Genomic DNA, 24,122 nt, shown 5'->3' with positions numbered 1-24,122 from the left:
GACTTACCGGTACTTTTGTGGCAATTTACATGGATTTTTACTGATTGCACTGGTCATTGACTGGCCTCATGGTGCTTTTGAATCACCTCTCATGTCATACAAGGAACCATATGACGAGAAATGAGATTGCTCTTTCTACCCGCAGCTTGGCGATGCTGTCGAATACAATACAAATATCCCGACCCCAAAAATGGGTTCTTGAAAAGGATCATGGAAGCGTTTGACATGATACGCGTTGTTGATGACCATGCTGTGCTGAATTGAGCTTGTGTTCAACTCAGTGGGTGCTCACCGACGGGGAGCCGCATGGAAGGGCCTCCATGTGGGCGGATATGATCGACCCGGCAAATGCGACGTCGATGTTGCCGCTCGCCGAAGGCGGGCGCCTGGATAAATCGCAGCCCCCCTCTTGGACAGGAGTAGTGTTCCTTTCAAAACCCCACGAGGACGATAGTGCAGATTGTACATGCAGGCGGAAGTCGACGGGTACGAGCGGAAGATAATCGATGCAGGTTCCAATGCGCAAAGTATTCTTACACGGCTAGGCCGGTGGTTTCTTTGGGCACCCGATCCCCTTGCCCTCGTAGCTACTGATGCCTGTCTTCGCGCCCGCATCAGTTGTTGCGACACCAGATGACAGCTACGTCTTGAGGGGATCTCTCAATCACTCACACTTGCTGCTCCCTGCGAAAATGCAAGATGCAGGCGAGGCCGGGGCTATAGCCTGACCTGTCTCACTCAACAGGTCTAGGTCTATGTAATCATTGTACTCCGTACCATGGATGTGTTGTGGCGAGATGACGAAACAAGACACAATATAGGAGTGTCCATCGAGTACAGCAAGAGACTGCAGCAGGCTGTGGTGAAGATCACTGTTCCTCGCGGCGCGATTCTGTTCTTCAGAGACCCCGGAGAGATATGTCTATGCTTACAAACGCGCGCGCACACGCGCGGTCATGTGCCTGGCGGATATGCACGTGGTATCCCTTCCAAGACAGTGTCGACACTCAAAGGCTTCTGAGACAGACACGGGTGGTCAGCGGCACTACGGCCCTTGATCCAGAACACTACCTAACCCCAGCAGTGAAGAAGGTGAAGAGGAGGGGGGGTAGGGAAAGTGAATGGTCAGAGGGATATTTGGAACGCCTAGGTCTCGCTCGACATTGACTCGGGAGGGAATCCGGGGCAGAGTCGAAGGGGGAGGAAAGGGAGGGTCATGTGGCATTTGAGACCATCTTGTGGTATCGGGTACAGAGTGGCACATGTAGTGCCAATGTACCAATGGTACATGGGACATTGGAATGTGGTTGTGGTCTTTTCGACCACTTTGTCGGATACCATATCACGGATTCGGACTCGGGGTCGACAATGGCGACGAGTTGCAAGAATCAGAGAGGACTAAAGGTATGTTTACACCAGCTTGTTGATTAGGATGCTGATAGCGCTCAGGAGCGGTGGGATGCTTTCTTGGAGAACGTAATTGTATTGGTAAAGCAACATCTCGATGTTACTTCGCGAGACACTTATTGGGTAATTGGCACTCGGCCCTGAGACGGAACCGGAGTCGAAGATGTCTCCCGGCAATGCCATCACAGCCGCGATCGCGTGCTGCTTTTTTTGGGGAGCACTGCTTCAAAAACACATACAGCGAGATCTTAGAATGGTTGCACTATCCGGTTTTCAGGTAGATTTGCTTCGTTTCGTGTGGCCCAGCGCAAATTATCACGTTATCCGGTTTTCGTATCATGCATATGTCGTCTACAACCCAGGCCCGGGATTCGGGTTTCATTGGGAGGGTGACCCCTGAGCTGGCAGAGAGATGCCGTCGTCTTGTCTTCCGAATGGGATTCGCAGGCGTCACATTGTACGAACGATACGATGCGGATTCCATTCCAGCGAAAGATCGCGATAGCTACTTGATCAAAATCGGAAAACCCTGGGTCAGCACATAGATGAGGCCTGGATCTATCGTTCCGTCACACAAATGCGTCTCGCGGGGGGATAAGCCGTACTTTAAGTTTATCGCCGTGATCGCATCATCGGTTTTCCGCTTTGCCTTTCGTTTTACGTCTGCCCTGCCATGACGTTGGCGGGTGGGGGAGGGAGGAGGGGCGCGGATAGAGAAGGAGGGAAAGACCAGATTTGGGTAATTGGGACGGGCGAGGATCTTCACACGAGAAATCTGGTGTGCCTTGGGGAGAGGATCTACGAATCGGGAGGGGGGCAAGGACATGGTTGTGTCAACTGTTCTTTGTCTCCATGCACGAGACGAGATGATTGCCGTGTATGGCGTTCTGGAGGGGAACGAGTTGGAGATGCTATAATGCGTGATGGGATCGGAAAGGGAAGTGGGTAGGTATGGACGAGGGTAGGTATGGATGAGGGTAGGTGGGTTCTGGGCGAAAGAGATATAATCCAAGGGTCCGGCCGAGCATCATGGATGATCCCATCTAGAGGAACATGCGGTGGGGTGGATCGAAAGTATGGGCATATATCTTGAAGACCATCGTCGAGATCGACGAGAAGGGCTTTGCTTTTGACAGAAAATCCCGATGGCCAAAATTGAACAGGAACGGGGTGTGCAAAACGAGCATCTCCTTGTCAAGTACAAGTACGCAGAAGATAGAGACTAACTGATATTCTTGCTCCTTGGGAAAAGTAGGAAGTATGAGCATGGCGGGACAAAAGTCAAAAAGAAAACCAAAAAAAAAAAAAACTTGTGAAGATATCGAGAACATGGAATCGGAAGCAGGGGATGCACCCCCGTCGTCGCAAGTATCTAACGCGAAAAGCAAGGAACACACGATACGCGAAGTGATGGCCGCATTAAGACCGCCCTACAACCCACACCTCTCTCTGCTGGAACCTCTGGAACATTGGAGAACCCCTGTGACGGCGAAGTCGCAGCGAAGAATTAAGAGTGCGAAGTTGGGATGAGACGAATTCTGACAAGACTGGCAATTTCATGTCCAAAGATTGGATGAAATAGGCAAGGACTTTCCAAGGTCGATAGACTTGACCAGTAAAGATTCACTCACTTTGCAAAGCGGTACGCAAGTTATTTTGACTTTGTGTATTAAACTCAAAGTACTGCTATCTTGTTGGTGAGTACGGCTGAAGCGTACCAATCTATGGACCGTTCGAAAAAATCAATAAAAAACACTAAACACCAAAAGCCATGTTGTGGTTGTAAGGAAAGACAAGAAGATCGTGACAGATAAGAAAAAGGCCGAGCATTATGAGACAGTTACGCCCCTCGTAGTGTAAGTATCCTCCCCCCTTTCTTCCATTTCCCACCCTTCCAGTTATCCCTTCCCTTTGACGTAAATAAGGAATGATTCGTAGATGTATGCCGGTCGCACTTGTACAGGGAGCGGATATCAAATGTTAAGACAGAAAAAAGAAAAATGATGACAAGAAATGAACAATGTAGTAAAAGGAAAAGTAAAGTCAGTCTCATATCATGCTCGCGTCGTCATGTGATGTCCTGTGTCCCTTCTATACCCTGCAATGCGCGTATGCTCATGCTCCGCTATGTAGTTCCTTACTCGCAAACCGCTTCACGAATGAACTGTCCAAGTTGTTTGGCCTGGGAAACTTGGTTAGTTGATGGATGGATATGAGGTAGAGGACTATAGACTTACATAATCGCCATGCATCATGGAGAAGTGGTTGCCAGGCATGTGCCTGGTCCTGAACTTGTTGATGTCCAGGTACTCATCCCAACGGTTGGCACCAAAGTCGGTTCTGTTGTCCAGAAGGAAGAGTGCGTGACCCGTAGGGTAGGGGTTAGGGCGAGGGTCGGATGGCAAGTGGCAGACACCGTCCTCGCACCAGATTGCCATGACGTTGGGGCACTTGTCCTTGGGGATGGGCTCCGCAGTGTAGTTGCTAAGGGCAGTGACACTGGCGGCGAAGTGAGGAAGGAGCCATGAAGGGATCTTCTTGTTGTCGTCGTCACCCTCGCCGAGCAGGCCGATGGAGGCGAACCAGGCGTGGAGACTCTTGGGGAGAGGCTCGATGGTGATGGGGCAGGGAGCATCGATGATGATGAGGTTCTCGACACTCTCGCCGGCCTTGGTGAGCTGGTTGACAATCTCGTAGGCGATGACACCGCCCGCAGACCAGCCGGCCAAGGAGTAGGGACCTTTCGGCTGTCTTGCTTTCATGGCTTCGATGAACTTAGAGGCCATACCGTAGACACCGCACTTGTACTCCTCGGGCGTCTTCATGAAGGGGGAGAAGAGACCCCAGACAGCCCACTGTGTGGAGACCTGGCTGATCTCGGTATAGGAAGTCGCGCAACCACTGCCGTCGGGAACCATCCAAAGGTTCTTGGTGGCAGTGCGGGTGCTGCCTTGGAGAAGGATGGAAGTCGCCTTGCGGTGAGGGTAGTTGTCAATGATCTCTCTTGGTGGAGGGGGCTTGGTGATGGAGGCAGTGGTGTTACCAGGGTGAGTGTTAATCTCTCTGGTAGGCTCCACCTTCTCCCGCCGAGCGACAGGAGCAGCCTTTGCAGGCTTGGGTGCGGCGGCGGCCTTCGGCTTTGGGCCAATGCCCAGGGCCTTCTCGACCTCCAAGAGAGAGGGGTTTGTGACGAAGAGATCGTTGGGAATGTCCTGGCCAGACTTCTCACGGAGAGTGCCGAGGATTGACAAACTCATCAGAGAGTCCATGCCCAGAGCAGCCAAGTCAGGAGCGGCGATAATCTCCTCAACCTCGACACCCATCTCGGTGGCAATGGTCTCACGAAGGATGTTCTGAAGATCATCACAATCCTCCTCCTGAGCATCGCCCTTGACTGAGCGGTCGCTCTCCTCGTAGGGAGTAGTGACGTTGGAATCAGACTCAAGCTCGGGAGTCTCGGAGACAGAGCCGCTAGAATCACCAGAGTCCTGGACGTAACTATCCTTTCGGTCCGGGCTCTCGAACTGGCCAAGGAAGATCTTGAAAGCTCCGATGGTGGGATACTCGACGAAAGCGTGAGAGTCAATGTCGATGTCAAGCTCCTCACGCATTCTGCCGGAGACGGTCAAAGCCATCAGTGAGTCACAGCCCAGATCAGTGAACGCGATGTTGTCAGCGAGTTCATCTTGGGTAACACCAACTTCCTTCGCTAGGATGTCAAACACATCTTGGACGACGGAGCGCTTGGAGAGCTTGGCGTTGACAGCTTTGAGGTTGCTTGCAGTGACCTGCTTGGAGGCCTTCTCCTTGCCGCTCTTCTCCTTGGCGGGAGCAGCCTTGGCAGGGGCAGCAGCCTTGGGTGCCGTGGCCGCAGTAGCAGGTGCAGCACCTGCCGCAGCACGACCACGAGGAGGAAGAACCATGTTAAGGACCTTGCGAGGGATGGACTGGAACTTAACATCGCCAGCAACACCAATGATGCGGTCGCCGTCAAAGACGTACGCATCACCAGCCATCATCTTGGTACCCTTGACAGGCTGCATGCGGACGTAGGAGCGGTAAGTCTTGGTCGCATCGAGCTTCTCCGTGAATCTCATAGAGCCCCATCCGTGGGAGATGAAGACTTGCTCGCGAGAGTCAATGGCATCAGTACCGTTGATGATGAAGCCAGAAATGTGGCAACAACTGTCAATCCAGTAGGGGTTGAAGAAGAAGTCTCCATCTCTGTCGGTAGTCTGGAAGCTGACCTTGGCGGTGGCTTCACAAGTCTTGCTGTCAAGAATGACCTCTTCCATACCCTGGTACTTGGTATCGTAGTCAACCAGGGCAGTGAAAAGCTTGTAAGTCAGGCCACGGCCAATCTTAGAAGCCTTGCCTTGCCTCTCGGCCTCCTCAAGAGCATCGATGCGACCCTTGATGAGGTAGCTGACACGCTCGAACTCGTCAGCCCACTGCTCAGTGCTGCCGTAGACGACCTTGCAAGTGGCGTGCTCGGTCTTCTTGGCACCCTCTCCAGTGTGGAAGCTGACATCGGCGTAGCCGAGCGTTGCGTTGGCAGTAACAGTGGTTCGCAAGATATGAGCATCAAGCTTCTCGTTGAAGATGAGGGTCTTGGGCACCTCGACGTTGGCAACATTCAATCCAATGTTCTCGGTGTCGGGACGAAGCATCTTGTAAGCGTAGTCTGCAACGGTCATGGCCATATCGGCGTAGAGAGTAGAAGGGCACAAGGGTGCGCCGTTGCACAAGTGACCCTCAACGAGAGGGCGGGTGTCGGGCCTCGACAGGTTGGTCTCGGTCTCGATGAGAGCAATATCGCCCTTGACGTCCTCGTTGGTGACAGCATGAATGGAGGTGGTCGATAGCTTGGGCCTGGCAGGCTCGATTTGGAGGGGAGCCTTGACAGCGGAAGGACCACGGTTCTTGGTAAGACACCAATCACCAGTGTACTGGAGCCAGTAGTTCTTCTCGTCGAAGGAGTAGGTGGGAAGATCCAGAAGACGAGTGCAGTTGGTGAAGTCGCGGTGGAACTCATCCCAGTCCAAGTTGATACCAGCAGTGTGGAGAGCGCACAGAGTGTTGCTAAGAATCTTGTAGGTAGGCTCGTTGCGACGGAGGGTGGGCACAGCAATGGTGCTGATGCCGAAGGAAGACTTGACAAAATTGGCAAGGACGGGGTGAGGGCCGACCTCAAGCCAAACAGTCTTCTCATCAACAGCGCCAGACTGCTGGGCGTGGACAAGGCCGCCAAGGAAGTTGACGGCGTCACGGGCGTGGTTGCGGAGGTAGGCAGCGTTGACTGGCTCGTGCTCGACCATCTTGCCAAGGAGAGGCGAGATAATGGGCACGCGTGGCATGTCGAAGCTCACGGAGCGAGCAAGAGTCTCGAAGTCATCCAAGATAGGATCAACCTGGGCAGAGTGGAAGGCGAAGGGCACCTTGAGCTGAGTGCACTTGAAGCCAGCAGTACCAAGGTGCGAGGAGATCTCGGAGATCTTGGCGGCAGCACCGCTGAGGACGGTCTCGCGGGGACCGTTGATGCAAGCAACGTTGACAGCCTCAGCCTGGGCGCCAAGCGCCTCCATGACAGCCTCCACAGGGCCTGTGACAGCAAGCATGGCGTGAGTGCCGGCGGTGCACTTCTGGACCAAAAGCTGGGCGCGAGCTCCAACAAGGTAGATAGTGTCGCTGGCAGACAGGACCCCTGCGGCGTTGAGAGCAGCATACTCGCCCAGGGAATGACCCATGACAGCGCTGGGCAGAATGCCCCAGGAAGCCCAGAGACGGGTGAGAGCCATCTCGAAGCAGCAGAGGCCAAGCTGCACAACAACTGGGGACAGCTTAGTAACGTCGGGCTCGCTACCGTCGATCAAGGACAGGAAGCTGGGGAAGCCATGAATCTGGGCGAGCTGGTTGAACTCGTCGATGCTATCGCGGAAGACGTGATAATGGGCGTACAGGTCCTTGCCGAGACCAGCATAGTGAGAGCCCTGTCCCGTGAACATGAAGGCAACCTTGGGCTGCTGGGTAGAGATAGGAGTGAAGTTCTCCTTGAGTCTGTCCTTGAGCAGACGCTGGGCCTCAGGGAGGTCTGAAGCAGCAACGTTCATGCGCCAGTAGTGCTGGATGCGACGGGCAGTGGTGGTGTAGGCCACGTGAGCAAGAGGAGTCTCGGGGTTCTGTTCCATCCAGCCAACAAGTCTCTCGGCGTTGCGGATCATGGCAGCCTTGGACTTGCCGGTGACAGTAACGACCTGGACACTGCGAGGATCGGCCTCAGCATTGGCCACAAGGGGTGCGTCCTCCAAAAGGAGACCAGTGTTGCCACCAGCAGCACTGAAGTTGTTGACGAAGATGCGTCTGGGCTTACCATCTCTCCTCTTGAAGGGAGTGAGGTGGAATGCAATGTTGACATTGCGCTCTGAAAGGTCCTTGGGGAAACCCTTGTTGATCTCCTTCTTGATACCGACGTGAGGAGGAATCGCGTTCTTCTTCATCATCATCAGCACCTTGGTAAGGGCAGTGACACCAGAAGCAGCTTCTCCGTGTCCAATGTTGGACTTGACAGCACCCAGGTACAGAGGGCGGTCAGCAGCTCTCTTGCGGTCAGCAGGAGCGAAGACGTTGGTAACTGAAAGCATCTCAGTGCCGTCACCGGCCTGGGTGCCAGTACCGTGCATCTCGACGTAATCAACGTCAAGGGGGTCAACACCAGCCTCGTCGAGAATGTGCCTCGACAAGATAGACTGGGTAGGTCCGTGGGGGTGAGTGATGGAAATGGCATCAGCAGAGTGGTTGGTCGCGGTGCCCAAAATCACAGCCAAGATATTATCCTTGTCAGCGACGGCATCATCCAGACGCTTGACAATGACGGAGGCACAGCCGTCAGCACGGCAGTAGCCATCGGCGCCGTTGTCGAAAGTGGCGCAGGGTCCGGTCTTGGACAGGAACTGGCCACGCGACAGACCTGCGAAAATATCCGGGTTGGTCATGCAAGACAGACCACCGACGATGGCGGTGTCGCAGTCCTTCACCCACAGAGAGTTGCAGGCAACGTTGAGGGCAGCGGCACTGGACGAGCAGGCCGTATCGACGTTCAAACTAGGACCACTGAAGCCAAAGTGGTAGTTGATGCGACCGGGGCCGAAGGCTCTGACACCACCAGTAATGTAGTAGGTGTCGACCTCCTGAGCGGCGTTGATTTCACGCCAATCGTCAGAGGTCTGGCCGTAGAAAGTACCAATACGGTCCAATCTTGTAGAGGGTGTCCTGTTGGGCACATATCCGCACATCTCGAGGGCCTCGTAGGCGGTAGTCAGGGCCATACGCTGCATGGGGTCGGTCTGGAACGCCTCACGGGGAGACATGTTGAAGAAACGGGGATCGAAGTATCCCGGGTTCTCAATCCAGCACCCGTATTGACTGTGACTGGTGTTCACAGCCTTGCCGGTAATATCGTAATGGGTTGCGACCGGGAAACGATCCGCAGGCACGACCCTGTGCACATCCAGACCCTTGGAAAGAAGCTCCCATAGCTTCTCGTGGCTGGCGGCGTCGGGGAAACGACCGGCCATACCAACGATGGCCAGCTTGCACTTTCCGCTGGAGCCGTGGTTGCCAATAGGAGAGTTGTAGCTTTCTCTCTGGATTCTAGGTCCAGGGCGGACGGTAACGTCCAACTGTGTCTTGTCCTTGATCAACTTGGAAAGAGTCTCGGCATTGTGTGTGGGGCCGAAGGGGATAACGAGGCAAGTTGACCCCTCGAAGTCGCGAGCAGTCTCGATGCATCCCTCAATACCTTTCTGGAATTGAAGCACATCAATGAGGCACTCGTGTGTGACGGCCTTGATGAGAGACTTGGTGTCGGTCTCGGCGAACCAAATGCCCTTGGTGCCTGACATAATGGCAGAGCGAGGCTTCGTCTTAGCCAGAATCTCGGCGACCTTGGGGTCGTTGAGGCGCAGGATCTTCTCGATATCTGCGGTACCGTGAAGGTGTGATGCGTGGTAGGGTCCGTAGACGGGAATAGCCGTCGGCTTGACGCCGAAGACATTCTGGTCCTCAAGGGCCTTGAGGGTAGCCGGCGGTCCTGAGATTGCCAGACTTGATGCCGACACAGCGCTAACGTATGCTTGGCTGGCGACGGGGATATACTGTGGCAAGGTTAGAGGCCGTAGATGAGACGGGACTCTTGAAAAATGAGGCTTACATTAGATTCATGGAAATTAGTAAGTGCCTCTTTGGCTTCGGATTCCTTCAGGCCGGGAAGGATATGTGTCCAGGGTTCAGATTGACCGACCGGCGGGCTAAGCCTCTCAGCCAACGAGCCGACGTGAGTGCCGGTTCGGAAGGCCATGAGGACTACCTGAACGGCAAGGGGTATCAAGGTAGAGACTGAAGGGGTCGAGGCGATAGCAGCGGCGGCGAAAAGCCCCGTGCAAAGACCCATGAAGAAAGTGTGTTCGTGAACAGAAACATCTTGCGGCTCCTTTTCGTGGCGGCTACACGCTTGTTAGTGGAGATGTCACAGAAAGAACTTTGGCTAGTTGTCCAGGCGACGTACTCGATGTAATGGGCCAACTGGGTGATACACAAGAGGGCGCTGTCGATACCAGGATGCTTGATGCTCTGGGCGTGGTAACGCTCGTTGAGTTGGCGGAGCGTCAGGAACGTGGGGAGCTTCGACCGTTCCAACTTCCCCAAACCATCGATCTCCTCCCTCAAAGCCTGGCCAGCCTGGTCGAGGAACGTCTTCGCAAGGGTGCTCGGATTCCCTGAACGGCAGAACTCGGCGAGAAATCCATGGGTATCAAGTGACTGATCTCCGAAGAGGAGATAAGACATCATGTCGGCCATCTTGAAGGGTTGTCGACATAGATTTCCTAGGGTGATGAGGTTCCGATGGTCTGGAAAAAAGAGTATGTCTGTAGGGGAGAGTCTCTTGAACTTATATGACTGAGATGGGCTCGAGACAGGACGGGCAACGGGTGTGCACACCAATCCAATAACAGACCACCTCCCGAGTTACTCAACCCAGCTGTCAATGTCATGGCTGATGGATAGTGGTATCAATCACAACATGCAACACATGCTGGTAAGAGAGGGAGTGAGGTAAAAGGGGAGGGGTGCGTGGACAGAATCCATCCCAAGTATCCGCACGCCCCCGTGCACCCCCTTCCCTTCGTTCGCACTAGGGCCCATCCTTCTCTCGCCCGGGTGGCTAGCGTCAGTCCGGCCCTGAGAATCCTCGGTGACCGAAGTTCATGGATGATTTTCAGTGTCTTGCCGCATCGGTCGAGACCCATTGGTTCAGGGCAAGCGATCAAGGCCGCCACACGGGCTTCCCTACTCCAATTCATCTATGCTGAGTGAACGGGCAGCCGGACAGACAGAGGAAGGTCCGCAATGGGCCGCAGCGCGGCAACTCGAGCGGAAGCAAGGCAGAGCGGAATTTGGCTCACGCATTTTGCCAATGTTTCTCACACTCGAGGATCCACACGCCCAGGCCGGCGCCGTGGAGAGAGGGATAGAGAATGTACCGGCTCGTGTATCGATTACTCGTGACTCGGGCTTCTTGGATGGCACATATCTCGAGTTGGAAGTAAGCAGTAGTAAGTGTACCTGTCGGTGGAGCATGTCAAGTACACCTTGGCCAAACATGGCGTGATGACACCAGGAGTGTTGCCTGGTCTACCTGTCCAGAAGCCATGATATACTACCGTATAGGGTAGGCAGGTAGCGCAGGGCTGTACAATAGCAGCGTCGTGAGTTACCTTACGGGACGAGTTTCGAGCAAGCTCGCATGGCAGTCGAAAGAAAACGAGTTTCGATCTCGGAAGCGTTAACAGCAAGAACACGATCGAAAGCGGTGAAACGGGTTTGAGAAGAAGACGGTCCGTTAAGGGTAAGCACCAAGATTACCTCGTTAGGCGTGATCGAGGGTGCTGGAAAGGCGTCAACCTGGGAGCAGGGCTGGCATCAGAGGGACGTCGAGACCGGACCACACTGAGCCTGCACCAGATGTCATGAGGAGAGTACTGAAGAAGGTAAGCAGAGCAAAGATACGAAACATGGCCACGCAGGGCAGCAGCATACGGCACCATGGTAGAAACGGTCTGGTGAAACTGCGCAATACGAGCCAGGCCGGGTGCGCAGACTGGGCCTCTCACAGCTCGCGATGCGGCTTCCCCACATGGAGTTGAACGGCGTGTCAGGCAATTCGGCGGGCGGCAGGCCTGTCGGATTCCTAGAGAAGAGCTCGGATGGAGAGCGTGTAAACAGGGTGAATGGGCGTTGGGTAGGTCGATTGCGGATTGCGGGATGCGGACTGTGTGCGATTGTGGTCGTGGTTGTGGGGGTGGGCGCTGGGTCGACGCTTTGTCCGACGGACATCCCCATGGACATTGCCAAAGCGAGATGAACCCAGAGATAGAAACCAAACCGACACGCCCCACGCCCCCTCCTTTTTGGGGACCTCAGGACCAATGGATGATCATGATTTTGGCGTTTAGAAGAGAAAAGGCGAAGGATTAAATGGCAATGGTTGCTGATGTATCGGATTTAGTTAGAATGCATATCGACGTTTGGTGATCTATCGCGAGCCCTGGTGGATGGATGTCCAGTTAGAGGTGACAGAAGAGGCTGACGGGCTGGAAGAAGGATGCGAGACGTTGCTGGGTGAAGTTCGGAGAAAAAGACACAACTGCCCTGCCCTGGCTGACGTCGTCGGACTTGACGGTGGTGGGGGAGAACGGCGGCGGACGGGATGCGGGCAAGTGGTGGGCTGCGGCTTGCGGCTTGTGGCTTGCGGCTCTCAAGGAAGTTGGACGACGCCCACCACCGCACTCCATGTTCCTTCCTTCATCGATTGAAAAGATACGTTCCTGATTCCGATACGTACCAAGCTCGGATAGGTAAGCAAGGTGGATCGCTTCCTTCTTCCATTGCCCACTGTTGCCCCTTTTGGTGCAAGAGTGGGGTCTCGGGCCCCGGCAAGTAAATGGGCAAGGGGGAAGAGCACCACTTTTCGATCTCACCTCACCTCACCCCACGTCCGGTAGGGCCAACAGGTGGGCACGTACCGATCAAAGTGGGCACAACTTGCAAAGTGAGGGTGTTGTCGTCAAACGCCTTCCTCTCTTTTCCTGCCCACGCACCGTGGCACCTGAACACCGCCCACCTCCTACCAATCCACCCAGTGCTATTCCCGTCCACCTCATCATGCTCATGTCAGGACAGGAGAGGAACGTACCGCCCCTTCACCTGAAAACTGTGGTACCCAGAATAGCTGTCTCTTGACTTACCTACCTCAGCAGGAAAGCGGATATTCTCGATACCTACCACGCCCGTCCGAGTAAGGTACTCCCGTAGTGTACCTATCCCTACATCGACATCCATATCCCTATCCATAGTGGATATGCAAGTTACAGCGCCCGGTACCGAGGAAGGTATCGTTATGGGAAGCTTGTTTCTCCATTCTTTAGCTGCATCTGGGAAAGCATAGACTGTTCAGCCGGTCTTTATCCAGGGAAACGGTCACTGATACTGGACTGTACCGTTCCCAAAAGAAACGAGGCCAACGCAGGTCCCCAAACACAAGTCCATTCACCTCCTATGGGCAGGTCAATCATCGCCTCTCGATGATGGTCGGTCAGCAACACGTACCTCAGTACACGGTCAATGTACCTTTGGCAGTACCTTACTTCGTACCTGGGAACTCCGGATACAGCCAGTAGGTAGGGTTGGAGTTGGAAGGCAAAAAATGTGCGGACGGTGCGGTACGGGCCATGGATGTTCCGGGAAGATCCCTTTTCTATTGTCGCCAGGTCTATCGTTCTTCCCTTCCACTTCGTGAACCTGGTTCCGGTACGTACACGGCCACACGGCGAACCTTGGTCAGGGCAAGCGTGGCACTCGTGGCCTTGTCTCTCGGGGCTCGCATCCCCTTCCGCAGCCTTGCCTCTTCTAGTAAGGCGTCGAGGCAAGGGGTCCCATTCGGCGTCGTTTCCCCTTACGCTTATTCCTATTCTCTGGAGCCGGTTCAGAGCCTCGACCTCTTCTTAGTGAGAGGGGACTGCAGATCATCTCCTTGACTCCATCTGCCAGCTCCCTTGCCACGCCGTGCCATGGGCCGTCTCTCGAGCCAAATCTCCACTTTCTTCCCGGATGCCGTGCTTCGACCTCGACCGTCGAACAGGCCATCGTCTATTGTGGGCATAGTCGACTTCCACCGTTCCACCGGACACGCGCGCGCGCGCGCACGCTGCACCTAATCACCTACACCACTACCTCCATGCACTCACTGTACGCCCTGGCGGAAGCTCTCGCGGAGCCTCTCGCAGAAGCACAAGCGCGGCGACGGCGGCGGCAGGAACAGGAACGCGCTCTGGAGTTTGAACAAACGTCTCCACTCGTACTACTCAAGCGCCACTCCAATCGGCTTCGTCTCTACTCCATGCCCTCTGTGTCTGTATTCCAAACATTCGATTACCAAACACAAGCACCTCTGGCAAAACAGCCTGCGTCAGCACGGTGCCACACGTCCTAGAGGACATCGCTTTCATCCGATACATGGCACATGCCGTTTGGAAACACTCGGATGGCAAAGACGGACAGTGATAGAACAGACCGACACACTCGTACGCATCCACGCACTCGCTCCATGCCTCACCTTACTTTCCTCTGTCTTGGGCCCTTTGCTCAGCTGTGCTGGAATTCAGATGCTTCTTTCACAAGCACCTTAATCGACTCTCCCGGCTCTCAGCACCGACACATTTCTTCCTTTTTCCAGAATAACCTGGAAGCCACAAGTGGTTTCCGAATCAACGGTCCGACGGACAACGGCCAAACCAAATCCGATCATGTCTTTCATCATTTATGTTTGCTCAGGATCCGGTCCAGGCAACTTACACACATCCTAGGCAATATCAGGCTGACGACCAGAACGACAACCGCAGCACAATGATAAATCGCCCCAGAATGCGAAGTACGGTATACGGTGCTACACTGCATGGCTTAGCACAGGACATTTTTCGATTTGATATGCAATCCCAAATTCGCTCTCGCTACCTTATCTTCCTTCATTCAACGTTTGCAGGCTTTGAGATTGGCCGGTACTTGCAACGGCTCATTGCCTGCCTCTTCAGGCTGACTCTGACAAGCTTCAGTTTCCAGAATACCATGCTTCCCTGCTGTCTTGGCTTGTGAACTCCAGCATCGCTGTGATGAGAGGGGCGTGGGCCTTGGCCACCGTGGAGGATGGAAAGGGCGTGGTCCTAGTCGGCCCGTACGCCATATTCCTCGCAAAGACGTTCAACGCGGCACATATGTGGAATGCATGCCTTATCTGGTCATTCATCCCAATACCTAGCGCCTGCCTCTGTTCCGCCGCAGTGGGCAGCCGGGCAAACGAGAGACACTCTTGGATGCGGCGTCTCGGAGCAGGTTGTGCCCCAGTCGCGGTCAGTCAGTAACCTGGTCCACCGTCCATATCGTGCTGCTGCCAGATAAGCGGTTGGGTATGGACGAGATACGTCTAGTCGGTGCATCGCTCGCCTGAAAGTCGGCCGTCTTGAGCAGCATGGACGGACGGGCTTGGTGGCGCACAGCCAAGCTCAACTGGGCTACCGCGTTAAGCCTCTTCAGGCCACCCAGACCCAACGTTGGTCGGCGCCCCATGGTCGACGAAGACCATGTTCGACTGATATCTGAGGCGATAGTGGTACTTTGCAGAAGCCCGTATTTGAGACGGATCTCGACGACGTTCTGCCGGGAGGAAACCATCTGCGAAGATCCTCATGTAGCTATCTAATGAGGATCCGATGCCTAGGCGACAGTCATACATTGTGCGGACGGAGCATTGGGCGGCCACCGAATGCCCGAGTCTCAAAATCATCCATCTTGACGGCAAGCTAGAAATGGATGACTTGCAGATGCAGCAATATCAGGTAGAATTGTATGCACACGAGAAACAAGCAGACCTTCTCGTTCTCTTCCTGGTATTGATTGCGATGATGGACGGGCCGCCATGGGATATTGTTCGTCGATTCGCATTGCAACTGCTGTCTTGAATTGCCCAGGCCTTCGGGATCCCACATTGCACGGCACAGGATATGGTTAGAACAAGGACATTGTTCGAAATAGACCTTCGTGATGCTTTCCACAAGGTGCGAGCTGTCGTCTTGTTTGTCTACGGGCAAGGTGAAAACAAGGACGACAATGGAGATGTGGTGGGATGCTCTAGCGGATGTCAAGTCGTAGGTGAACCAATCACAAAATCGCCGGTGAGTCCGCGCAGCTCAAATGGCACCCTAGAATGGAAGTTCTGACCACTAATCCAAACCTCAGTAACTGGCCACAGGCTCTTCTTAGGTGCCTTTCGCCCTTCTACTGCAAATCCTCCACTAAGACCACTGCTTCACCACCGAACCTTAGCAGCCAGCTTTATCCGAGGGCGGCCCGCTGTCTATGCTATCCCCGTTGCCACCAGCGACAAGGGATTCCTTCATGGGGCAGTACAGAGTACAGTGGTAGCAATGGATACTAGTACACAACACACGATGTGGCTTTTATCGACTCACAGCGCCTAAGATACCTTATGTTGTACGAGCCCAGGGCACTGTCGCATCCTTCCGGCGCCCAAAACCCAAATTACGGAGGGAAGGAGGGGAGGAAGAGATGGTGGGGGAGGGCTCACCAAGCCCAGGCTCTCGGAGACAAGGACAATCCTTTCCTGGCCGGCGCTCACCTACACTGGACGTGTTAACTCACTCTGTCCAACAACTCATCTCACCGCATCGGGACTGAGCCTCCTTATCTCGAAATCACTCACTCACTTTGGCTTCACTTGACGAAGCCGGACACGCGGGGGTCGAATCCTGTCATCGCAGCACATCGCCAGATTTCACACCCCGCTTCACGCCCTTCCCCTTTTCCATCTCGCACTTTACCTTTCGGGGAACAGCTTACCTTGCTTGACACGGCCTTAGCCTGCGATGCTTGTCTTCGTGCCTAGCGGCATGCTGATCTCCAACGGTCCCCTCCCCAATAGAAGAAAAGGAAACGAAACGCGACTAATCACTAGCAGGAGACAAACGGGCATCGTAAATCCTATCCGTACTCCCTCACGGAAATAGATTTGATGGCTTGGCTACTAAGACCTTCGACGGGATGTATTCTCTGCCCAGTGCCGGAGTACCCTCCACCATTACTCAACTCCGAGAGCAATCTGCACCCGGCTAGGTGTTGGTCCTGGTTTACCGCAAGGCGCTATACATCTGTCCGGAGGGCAAACGACCGGAATCGGCGCCGCGGCTTGTCGTTTCATGCCGGCTCTATCCCTTCAGCCAGCCTCCTGGAGCTATGCATGAGCCCAACAGCAATGGTGTTGGTCGATCGCATTTACCACAACAGGCCTATTGCCTTGGTATGGTCGAACGCCCTCTCTGTGCTACCTCGCAACTCTCCCAAGTCCCAAAGTATGGATGGCAGTATGTGAGACACATCAACGTCATTTCTATCTCGACCGGGAAGCTCTGCAACAAGGTGCCGCCATGAGCCACAGCCTTGGGCCTCCTGCCAATAACGAGTCATCTCTCTCCGTGCATCCGGACACCATTGTTGGCCAACGGTGCCCAAACGGTCCAGGTGGAACACTATGCAACTCTGCTTCGTCTCCAAGTCCGAGTACGGCAGCCCAAACGATTATTCCTGCTTGGAGTACCGACGTTCCGGTCTGGAATGCTCCTCAACGCCGAATTTGGCCCAAGATGGTGCTTCCGTGCCGGAATCCAAGTGCAGCTTTGCGCCGGCTTCCACGGCGAACGCTGCAAGCTTTGCCTGCGTCAAACCATCAACAATGGGCCCATGGAATGCAGCCGCTCGCCCGTCCGACTTGCCTTGGTGGGCCCAAGAAGCGCGCAAGTTTACCTGAGGCTCCGGCCGGTATCCAAGGCGGGGAGGAGGAAGGGCAGTCCAAAAAAAACCCCACTCACAAATCCAGTGCGGCTGTGCTATCGGACGTCCGACCACGCCTGCATGGCGTGCCTTGCTTCATCCCTCTAGCGCGTCTAACCTCGACGGGGGCTCTTGCCAATTTGATCGCTGTTTTGATTGCAGAACTACTGCAGTTTTGCAAATGTGTAGTGGTGATGCTGATAAACCACGCCTAGCTGACCCGGTGCTGCTCCCTTGAACTACCGAAGCCTGCATATCATAGGAATCATTAACCAGGTACATACGACCATCCCATACTCTTGCTGACGATTCGGACCTGCCAGGTTGCAAATCTCTCCGTCGTATTTCAAAAAACGATGACGCTTCTGTATTACCATGAACACACTCTCTGAAGATCTTTCAGGCCAGAGGGGTGCCTCTAAGGCACTTTGAGGTTATCGATATTCACTTTTCTTGTTCATACCGACTAATGGTTCTGACAGGGAGTAGGGTCGTCTCTACCACCAACCGCTTGTCCTCTGAATTCCGTGGCACTAGACATTCATCAATACGGTGGACACTCTTCTGTCCTACATGCACACTCCCATCCGCAGCACCGATCATTTTCCAGAACGTCCCCCGCCTCGAAGTGTCTTCCTTACGGTCGCTCGGCTATTCTGCAAGCCTATGGCCCGGACGTGCTCCCGGGCTAGTCGAGACACCTTCCTCGTAATCCTCCCGGAGGAACACCTCAGTCCTGCGATCGAATCCTTCCGCGGTTAGCATACCTCTCGAAATAGAAGCCCCTGGAACTCGTTGTACGCGAACAAGCTTGGACTCGGTCGAGCTTGAGACCTGCTCTATCCTTGCTGTGGCAGCGCGAACCAGTGTTTGTAAGCAGCTCCCACTAAGTAGACGTCGAGATCTGGTGAGATTTTTCTTGACAACGGGTTCTAGTAATTAGACACTGACACTAGGTGCTGCGTTCTTCGGGGAATATTGTTAACCTCAGATGTATTTCTAGGGCTCGAACTGGCTTGCCTCGGAAGGTGAACTCGCAGATCATCTATTTGATCTCGTTTCTCCAGGATACAAGTCTTTGGCCTTTCTCATATTCCTACGGACATTTCGAGACATGGACTTCTGGTCCAAGACTGCTTTTCTAGAAGCAGTAGGTTGGCGGTTTAGGCAACTTCAACTACTCTCATCTCTTATCCAATCACTTCAAACTACGGGTTTCCAGCTGTTTGCTTACCTGACATCTGACAATCAGGCCATCTTTGTGGAAAAAGCCAAAAGCTAGGCACATCTGGCAAAGCAACTTGATAACGACCCAAGCTGGCGCCATACCCGAGAGGCCAAATCTGTGGCCTTCGGGGCTTTCCTCTAGTATGTCAACCGATCGATCCGAGTGGACTATTACACGAAAATGATAGACGTGGCTGCATATTCCTTTTGTTCTGCCGAGGCTCAGTTTGGAAGAAGGCCTGCGCCTCTAGGTTGCAGTTGTCTGGCGATGCTACGTTGTCCAGCAGCTTCTTCATCAGCCTTATCTGTCCGCCCCTTGTTAGTGGAACCGCCATACAGTCTCTCAAGGAGTAATCTTCTACCTTATTTTCTGCTTCTGACTGTGTTCCCCATGTCTCAGAGGGCCTGACCCAGGAAGCGCATTCGGTCCAATGAGGACATGAGCATGGCTTGTTTTCGCTGTCCACCAGCGACTCAACTCCAGGCATAAGCTTTCAGCCCCATCAACGGGCATATTCTCACAACTACCCACACAATCTTGAAATCGGGCGTCTTATTCCTGTCTGACCACCCGAACTTCGGTTCTTGGCTGGCGCATGCTTGTCCGAACATCGGGCGTGCAGGACTTCCTCTCTCTTTCCTGGCCATGGCTTCCATATGCATACTTACATCCTGTCCCTAGCTCTGTATGGACTTTTGACTCTCCAGACAAGAAACTTATCGTTATACCCCCCAGGGCCACGGAATAAGACGAATAACAACCTGCTTTTCGTGGATCTCACACGCCCCTCCTTCTGCAGGACGCATCTTGGCTCCTGCCAGATCCAACTTTATCCAAGTTCCCGTGGTGCCGGGGCGCCGCTTGGTACGGGGGGCCTCTCTTTTCTTCCCAGTTTCTGCCCTACGTCGGGAAAGGGCATGGGACGAACGGACGAGAACGGCGTTTCTCCCGGCTCCAAGCCTGCGGTTTACTCCTATGCCGCTCGGCTCGGGGGACACATCTCGGTTGAATGATGCTGACCGCTTGCTGTTGAGTCTCTAGAGTTATGTGTGCTTTTGAGCTTTTTCTTTCGTCTCGTTTGTTTCGATCTCAAGTTCTCGGGACATTCAGAAGATCTCGTTTGAGGATCAGGAGATCTTGCGCTGGGAGTCTCTTCCTCTCTTGACTTGTCTTGACCGTTGGAGGTTTATCGAGTCCCGGGGGACTGGGATTGCTCAAACTTCTTCCTCAAAGGTTCGTAAATTTACGATGTACATGTGAAGACACAACGTGCCCTGGCTGCTTAGTATTTGGGTCTATCATCACGAACAAGATCCCTTGATTAGTTACTATGCCGTCATTGCTCTACATGGAGCTCTAGGACTAAGATTCTGTCAGAGTTGGCATGTTACTCACGTTCTCTATTAAATTAGCATGTAAGAAAGCCGCTACTTCTATTCGAGACGGGAAACGGGTCAACTCTAGAGCCCGGATACCACAATACTCATCCAGCACTCTTATCAAAGCCCCGAGAATGTTGTGATCTATCCGATCTGGACATTACCGAAAGTCCATCAAGCCGTTGATTGTATCTTGGACGCAGACCCCCCTCCTAAGTCCGAAAGTGTCCGTAGCCCACGGGCTATCGAATTTGTTTATTTGGCTGTCTTGCTTATCAAGAATCATAACGCATCGAATACAAGCACTCCCTGTGTGTGCGTCTCTCTAGTTGCATGTGTGTCTTTGGTTCTTGTGTGTGTATGTATGACTGCCCGTCCTCACCCTCCAGCAGCAGGAGCAGCAACAGCCATGTAAGTCAAAAGGTAAACATGGTCGTGCCCACTGCCTTGCAGCGTTCTTTGCAATTGGACGAACACGCAGAAACTGTATGTCCAGTCCTGCAAGCCTGCACTCATACACACGCACGCACACATACGCATACGTACACTTTGGCTGGTGCTTAGGTACCAGGGCTTACACACGCCCCGCCGCCCGCGCGCCTGCGCTCAGCCCATTCCCCCGAGGCGTACAGGTTCTGACACGAATATGGGAAAAGTAAGAGACGAACGAACGAGGACAGCAGCCAATGTCTCACGCACTTTGTATTTGAACGAATCAAGAGTTGGGATTGAGGGGGCGTTGTTGCTGACTAGAGTTCTTTTTTTTGCTGTCAACTCTGTTTCTTCCCTTTCTCTTCTTGCTGTCTCTGTGTCTCAAGGCACTTGGGCTGCCTCCCCGGGTTGACCTCTTTTCTTGGTTTTCATCCCCTCTTTCTTTCTATTTTTTCCTTTGGACCTCTAGGCCTTGGAACATGAACCTCGAATCCCATCGTTGTGGTACCCCGCGAATGAGCAGCGGAAACGAGACCGAACCTGATTACATGCTATCTTTTGGATCCAAATTGCATCCGAGAGAGACCGTGGTTTCTTCATCTCTGGTTCCTTGTTATGTTACTTGGCTTACAAAACTTCCCACGCCCTTTTTCAAGGATCATAGAGGCAAGAAGACACCCCCCCAGTGATGTGGTGATATCTTCCCGAGACCCAAACTACGGAGAGAGAGAGAACGGACCACGACTAACAAGGCCTCCCTTTCTTCTTTTCCTGTCTTTTCTTAGTACCTGTCACGGCTTTGAATGTTTCAAACGGGTTCTTCGACGGATCCCGCTAGATTCCCGTCTTCCCGCTCTCCCCTTGTTAGGTTTCGTTTTCTTCGAACCCGTGGAGATGGGAGCCAGTCATGTTCGGGTCAGGCCAGCCCAGTCTGTGTCAGCCAGTTCGTGGTTCCGGCGAACTGGGGCAGAGTTTGGGAAGAACCCCATGGATGCTGGTTGTTCATCTTCTCTCTGGGGGAGCATGGCCGTGTTTTGTTTCCCGTGTTATTGCCCCCCCCCCCCTGCCTCTACTCCCTCTGTGTCTCTTTTGCTATCACAATGATACACAGTTCTCATCAGAATCAAGGCGTACAGTCCGCTCCCCCCTTCTCATCTTTCCTCAATCCAAGCCTTACCAGCCATGTAAGAGAGCAGGTAAGATGGGAAAGCGGTCAAGCTTCTTCGGTGCCGCTGCGGGATGACATGCGTCAGCTCCGGTTGCGAGACAGCTAGTTGAGAGAAACGTGACGAATGGGAAGGGACTGATGGATTCCCGTTTCTCTCCGGTGTCGTATCCCGGAATCCTTCCTGCTCTTTTATGTTTCCCAACTTTTCTAAGCTTGTCTCGGGTTTCTTGATGCCATTTCTAGAGCCTATCACATACTTAGTTTCCAACCAAGTTGACCGGAACTGGGAAGGTATTACGATTCGGCATCATTCTCTTCTCAGCTGTGGGGGATTCCTCAAAACATTACCTCCACTCACTTTCTTATCTTCGGGATGGACTGGGCGAAGCTCGTCGTCCTCACGCTTCCGTCCCCTGGTCATCTCGCGGTCTTTGAGCTGTCCGTGGATATCGTTAATTTCATCACGTTGCATCACCGAAGGGCAAAGGCTGATCTCTGCTTACTTCCCTTTCTCGTATGTGTAGGGCCACCATCCATGCCGTGCTCCAGGAACTTGACCGCCCCCAACGCTGGGCATCGGAAACTTTATTGCGAGGAAGCCTTGTTCTTCCTCTTGTCTTTTTTGCGTTACACGTACTTGTGAGTGTGTGCTTGGTGTGGATTGGCCTCTCTCATGTCCGAGACATGACGGTGCATGTTCTGATGTAGGCAGGGGGCGCCAGATGGAACACACACACACACACATATACACACGCACACATAGGTCTAGTACAGATGGACACACGCATACACCGTAGGGCAAGCAACAGCCCATTAGAGGTCCAGAGAGGTCTGCATCGGGTTTCCAGAGATGCAGATCACGGAGGTTGCACTGGCGTGGTAGGGCACGCCGAACCGCGCGCCCTTGGTCTTGCTTTCCTGCAGTGAAGATCAAAGGTATATAACTCGAGGTAGGGTGGCAAAACTGTCCTATTACCAATCGCTTCTTTCCCTCTTTCTTCTGCTCTTGTTGTTGTATCTTTCGTTCTTCGAAATACTCCCCTTCCCCCTTACCCGACCTCCTCTGTAGCTGGCATCTGACAGTATCGCGGCTACCGTCTCGTCTCATCGACTTTTATCTCTTTCATCCTTTTGATCCTATTCGCTATTACTTCCCTTATCTCTCATCTACCCATCCCGAAGAAGTATGGAACCTCAACCTGCCAATGATGCCCCAGATACTACGCACGATGATACCATTTCTCTCATGATTCTCGAATATCTTTGATCATCGATCATCATCACATCAGCTTTCCGGCTACAGCACCAAGAAGCTTTGTGCTGCTACCTCAGATACTTTTTCTCTCTGCATTGAAACAGAAACTGATTGTTGGAAATCACGCCGGTACCGCAAAACCACGTCACGCCTCCCAGGCACTCTCAAGTTCAATCGTGCAAGATGAGCAGACGGCAACGGGTCGCTGCGAAGTGGACAATGTTTCTCATCTTCATCCGTAATCCTTCCCTCCTTTGAGGTCATATTCAAAGGAGAGAACATGGATCGCTGTTCGACTCTCAAGCCCCCGCCTGAGACGTTTCTCAGACGGAGGAGACCTCTTGTCCTTGAGGATACTGCTCGGCTACTAGACTCAATACGTCAATAAAGGCCACAGTTAAGAGCCTAGGGAGTTCTTCTATGCGGAAACTCAAAAGTCCATGGCCAGTTCATCACGAATCTCTCTTATGGACGGCAAATCAGGTGATAGTGCGGGAGTCTCGATTTATCTGACGACATTTACTACTTTCCAACACGACAAAATGGATCTGCCATTTGCACCAAGCCCACGAAAGCCATCGCAGCTTCAGACACCTGGTCCACGACTCAAAAGCCCTCGGAACAACATCAAGACACCAGATTCATCCTGACAGCCTACCAAGATCCCCAAAAACTGCGCCTTCTTGTGACCAAAACCACCTCCGCGTCGATCCGGCCTGGCATACGATGTGAGGCCTGTTAGCATCACACACCCAATTCAGGCTAGCCTCACAGACCAGTCAAGCTCCCAACGGTCGACTCTCGGCAACATCCGCGAAGACTCTCTCTCCTCGGTCTTTCCAGACTAGACCTCTTTACGGACGAGATTCACGCCAACGCCACATTACAGAGAACGGTTCAAGCGCGTCGGTGGTGGTTGCGCGCACACCAACACCGGAGCCGTAATGCACGCGCGCTCTCTCCCACAATCAGAATCTGCCTCAAATGCGCGCAAACTACCTCATAGAGTTGCACAAAATTTGCTCGCCAAACGACACTTTATAAGGCACTCAGTCGATCTCATCCCAGGGATTTGTTCTCCTTGCCTCTTCCTTCCGTATGAATCCACTCAAGAAACCCCTCATGACAAATATCCCACGAAACATGGTGGTGGAACGCTCTTTCACAGCGACATGACTGACTGTCTGCTGTATGGGGGCGAGTTCGTCGTCCTACATGGTGGTGTTCGTCCGGAAGCCAACGCTTTCTTGCCTAATAACAGCTTTCATCCGAAGTTCTGGCACGCAGAGTCGCGTGTTT

General features: G+C 53.4%; 4 protein-coding genes across 4 annotated transcripts; 1 reads left to right on the top strand and 3 right to left on the bottom strand.

The window, feature by feature from the left end:
- Positions 1 to 3,544: 3,544 nt before the first annotated feature.
- Positions 3,545 to 10,263, bottom strand: CPAR01_15453 (beta-ketoacyl synthase; the record flags this gene model as incomplete). The annotated part of the gene is made up of 4 exons (XM_060499702.1): positions 3,545 to 3,589; positions 3,645 to 9,560; positions 9,617 to 9,908; positions 9,971 to 10,263. The coding sequence occupies 4 exons, from the start codon at positions 10,261 to 10,263 to the stop codon at positions 3,545 to 3,547; spliced, it is 6,546 nt and encodes a 2,181-aa protein (XP_060341702.1).
- A 4,605-nt stretch (positions 10,264 to 14,868) lies between these two features.
- On the bottom strand, positions 14,869 to 15,305 carry CPAR01_15452 (uncharacterized protein; the record flags this gene model as incomplete). Its single annotated transcript, XM_060499701.1, has 2 exons — positions 14,869 to 15,189; positions 15,249 to 15,305. 2 exons carry the CDS (start codon positions 15,303 to 15,305, stop codon positions 14,869 to 14,871), a joined length of 378 nt encoding a protein of 125 aa, XP_060341701.1.
- Positions 15,306 to 15,317: 12 nt separating this feature from the next.
- On the bottom strand, positions 15,318 to 15,503 carry CPAR01_15451 (uncharacterized protein; the record flags this gene model as incomplete). The annotated part of the gene is made up of 1 exon (XM_060499700.1): positions 15,318 to 15,503. One exon carries the CDS (start codon positions 15,501 to 15,503, stop codon positions 15,318 to 15,320), a length of 186 nt encoding a protein of 61 aa, XP_060341700.1.
- Positions 15,504 to 17,062: 1,559 nt separating this feature from the next.
- On the top strand, positions 17,063 to 17,338 carry CPAR01_15450 (uncharacterized protein; the record flags this gene model as incomplete). The annotated part of the gene is made up of 1 exon (XM_060499699.1): positions 17,063 to 17,338. One exon carries the CDS (start codon positions 17,063 to 17,065, stop codon positions 17,336 to 17,338), a length of 276 nt encoding a protein of 91 aa, XP_060341699.1.
- Between the last annotated feature and the right edge of the window lie 6,784 nt (positions 17,339 to 24,122).

This window comes from Colletotrichum paranaense (genome assembly GCF_030867605.1).
Source record: "Colletotrichum paranaense strain IMI 384185 chromosome Unknown Scaffold_19.1, whole genome shotgun sequence".
Lineage (NCBI taxonomy): Eukaryota > Fungi > Ascomycota > Sordariomycetes > Glomerellales > Glomerellaceae > Colletotrichum > Colletotrichum paranaense.
Note: the sequence above shows the minus strand (reverse complement) of the source record. Positions and strands in the feature narration are given on the sequence as shown.